The sequence below is a fragment of the Musa acuminata genome, chromosome BXJ3-8 (assembly GCF_036884655.1).
Source record: "Musa acuminata AAA Group cultivar baxijiao chromosome BXJ3-8, Cavendish_Baxijiao_AAA, whole genome shotgun sequence".
Lineage (NCBI taxonomy): Eukaryota > Viridiplantae > Streptophyta > Magnoliopsida > Zingiberales > Musaceae > Musa > Musa acuminata.
In genome coordinates this window covers 21720913-21723791 of record NC_088356.1, presented here as the reverse complement: position 1 = coordinate 21723791, position 2879 = coordinate 21720913, and the positions used below count along the sequence as shown (strand labels likewise).

The 2879-nt window shown below is 44.6% G+C and overlaps 1 protein-coding gene across 1 annotated transcript; it reads right to left on the bottom strand.

Annotated features, from left to right (window-relative positions):
• Window positions 1-267: 267 nt before the first annotated feature.
• Window positions 268-2527, bottom strand: LOC135644344 (transcription factor bHLH75-like). Its single transcript, XM_065161827.1, has 6 exons — window positions 2087-2527; window positions 1898-2017; window positions 1701-1766; window positions 1539-1607; window positions 1364-1441; window positions 268-498 (listed from the first exon to the last, which is right to left on the bottom strand). The coding sequence occupies exons 1-6, from the start codon at window positions 2480-2482 to the stop codon at window positions 406-408; spliced, it is 822 nt and encodes a 273-aa protein (XP_065017899.1). The 5' UTR covers window positions 2483-2527; the 3' UTR covers window positions 268-405.
• Window positions 2528-2879: the final 352 nt, after the last annotated feature.

Sequence of the window (2879 nt, the reverse complement as noted above, 5' to 3'; positions counted from 1 at the left end):
CCTTCACGGATTGGTTCTGGCTTCAGATGATTCATTCATTTGGTAGGTCCAGGTTCACAGTCATGCCCCTCTATACTCAAAAAGAAATGGGATCATCATCAAATAGTTACACTAGTCCATGTTATTACCAGCATATTATTAAAGGATGACAACAAAGAAATTCTGGATACATGACAGAAGGGAAAAAGAAAACGAAGAGGAGTACATGAAAAAAGTGAACAGAACAGTTTGGGTGTTGTCTGTGTTTTTTCTGGGAGCCCCCACACATGTGCGCAGGGAAATATACATGGGTCATGTGTGCACGTGTGCCATGCATGGGTTACGGGGAACACAATTCTTGGACTGGATCTGGGGCGGTGTATGTGGCCATGGACATGATGAAGCACCAAAGAGCCGAAAGCTGGGTCAAAAGGGCACCGATGAGTGGAAGCTGGTGCGATCCCCATAGCCCTCCCTCCGCAGTCTCTCTACCTCTTGCCCTTTCTGTGCTTTATCTGCCTGCAAACACGAAAACAAAGGAATGATCCCTTCAATGATTCACCTCACTCTAATCATAAACATAGGTACATCAATCATCACCATGCGTATCCATGGACATCAAAGATCGGATTCATCTCTTTATAAAATGCAAAACAGGATGGGGAACTTTATTGCCCCATCCCTTCTTTGATTGGACTCCGTCTCGTAATATTTATAACCCCTCAGATCTATGCTTTTAAAACTATGCTTTCTAGAAGAAGAGTAGTTGATGCCTGTTCTAAATCCTCCATACAATTTTAGATGCATCTTCTGGCAGCCTTTTGTTTTGGAGTTGGGATCACACCGTACGTGGTATGATTGTAAGTAATTCTCCATGTACAAATTCAGTCCATAAAGCATGATTGATCACTGTCCATGCGGGGCCCCTATCTCTTAAATGGTGTTTGTGGGGCCATAAAAGAATGTGTTGTATCCGTTCCACTTCAGGTACAGATAAGGTGATCATGGAACACAAATCTAAGATTTAACAGTGACCTCTCAGATAAGGTTATCATGTTGTGAAGGCCCACGACACTGGTAAGTCCATTAATTTGCATTCAGTGATTGCTGTCGATCACCTTAATGTGAGGGACAGTCGAAATCCTTCTGCATAGGATTCTTTATGTAGTTGAAAAATGACAAGACTGTCAGAATCTTGTCCTCTCCAACCTTCAATTGTGTTTTTGCCAAATTTCCTGAAGCATAACAGTTTTCTTACTATGCTTTTTTATTAATCTGGGCAGCATAAGGACAAGGGTTTGTCCATGCTCCTATGCCTCACATAACAACATTGCACATGAAGACTCTGTAGCTAGATTTCGGGTTCTCTCTTGCTAAGAGTCACCTCTGTTGCTGCAGGAGCCTCCACGCCCAAGCTGCAGTCGTAGAAATAGCTAGCAACCGATAGTTCCATCGAGAGAAACTGTATCAACACCAAGAAGTAGAATTGTAGGTAAAAGCTGCAAAAGATTAAAAAGCAAAACAATGGATTTCTGAGAAGAGGGTGAGAAATCGCTTGCCTCGACTTGCTTCTGCAGTGATCGCACGTAGTGAATGGTCTGATCCAGCATCCGTGCCATACCCATCATCTGCAAATTCATGGTGTTGCCTCAGGATATAATAGAAATAAGCAGAACCTTAGTAGCTGTACTATTGGAACAAGAACCAGTTCTAGCCAGTACCTTGTGACATCCAGGAACCTGGTTTTGTAGACGCTTCATTCTTTCATTGATCTTCTTCCTTCTCTCCTGATATCAGTGTAATATAGTCGTATCTCATCAGAAAGCTATATCCAGTTAAATCTTTCAGAAACACATAACTATGCATTATTCTACTCAGGAAGCAGGATCTATTGAGTGTACCCCTACAACTTCCTTACCCGCTCAGCTAGGCTGTGGCTATCAGTGGCTTGGCCACTTCTTGCCCTCACATGAACCACCTCCTTGGGCTTCTCGACTTCCCTTGAATTGCTTTGGCCTCTATCCCCACTTTCTGCACCCTGCAATCGAAGTACCCAACATCAGCAAACAATTAGCTAACAAACACAAGATTGTGCGATTAAACATACATTCTTCTGCTTCTTCGTCGTAGCTTGTGCCCGGCCAGCCTCTAAGAAGGCGTCCGAATAGTTCCCGTATCTTGCATGAGGTGATGTCATCGTCTTCCTTTTTCTGTCTCCGTGAGTCTGCTCTGCAAAAGAGCCTGTGACAGGCTGCGGCTCCGGAATTGGCACTTGACACTCTACAGGCAACAAGCTGGACAAGTCATCAATAAACGGCACCGAGAACACAGGGTGGTCGAGTAAGTAGTAATCGCTGGAGTAATCCGTCAATCCCAGGCTTGGCTTCTCCGTGACGGAGTCATTTAGCTCTGCGAGCTGCCTCGTCAGCTCCAAGTTGGGATCCATTTCCATGAAACGGAGGTAGGGCACGAGGCAATCGAATCCCTCAGCAAACTCCCCCATGGATTCAGAATGGAGGAAGCAAAAGAGATCGTGAGAATCGATGGAGGAGGAGGGAAGGCTGGCCCTTTAAAGGTCGCCTGCCGTGGTTTTCTGAAGCGTACGTGGCGTTTCCAGCTTGGGTGACTGGGTTCTTGTGGGTCCATCTCGCAAAGCATATCCACAACTATCGGATTCATACATTATAATGGTCATATGTGGATGGGTGCAGGACAGTGATTGCTGGGATGCCACAGTGGAAAGTAGAGGCAGTAGAATGATTGCAGAAGACCGACCACCTGCCTCCAACAAGTAAATCGCTACATATTGATAAGTTGCTGTCATTCAAAATCTCGATCTCAAATGATTATAACGTATGATTTAGATGGAGTCATCAAAGTGATAGCAAATAAAGATGTAC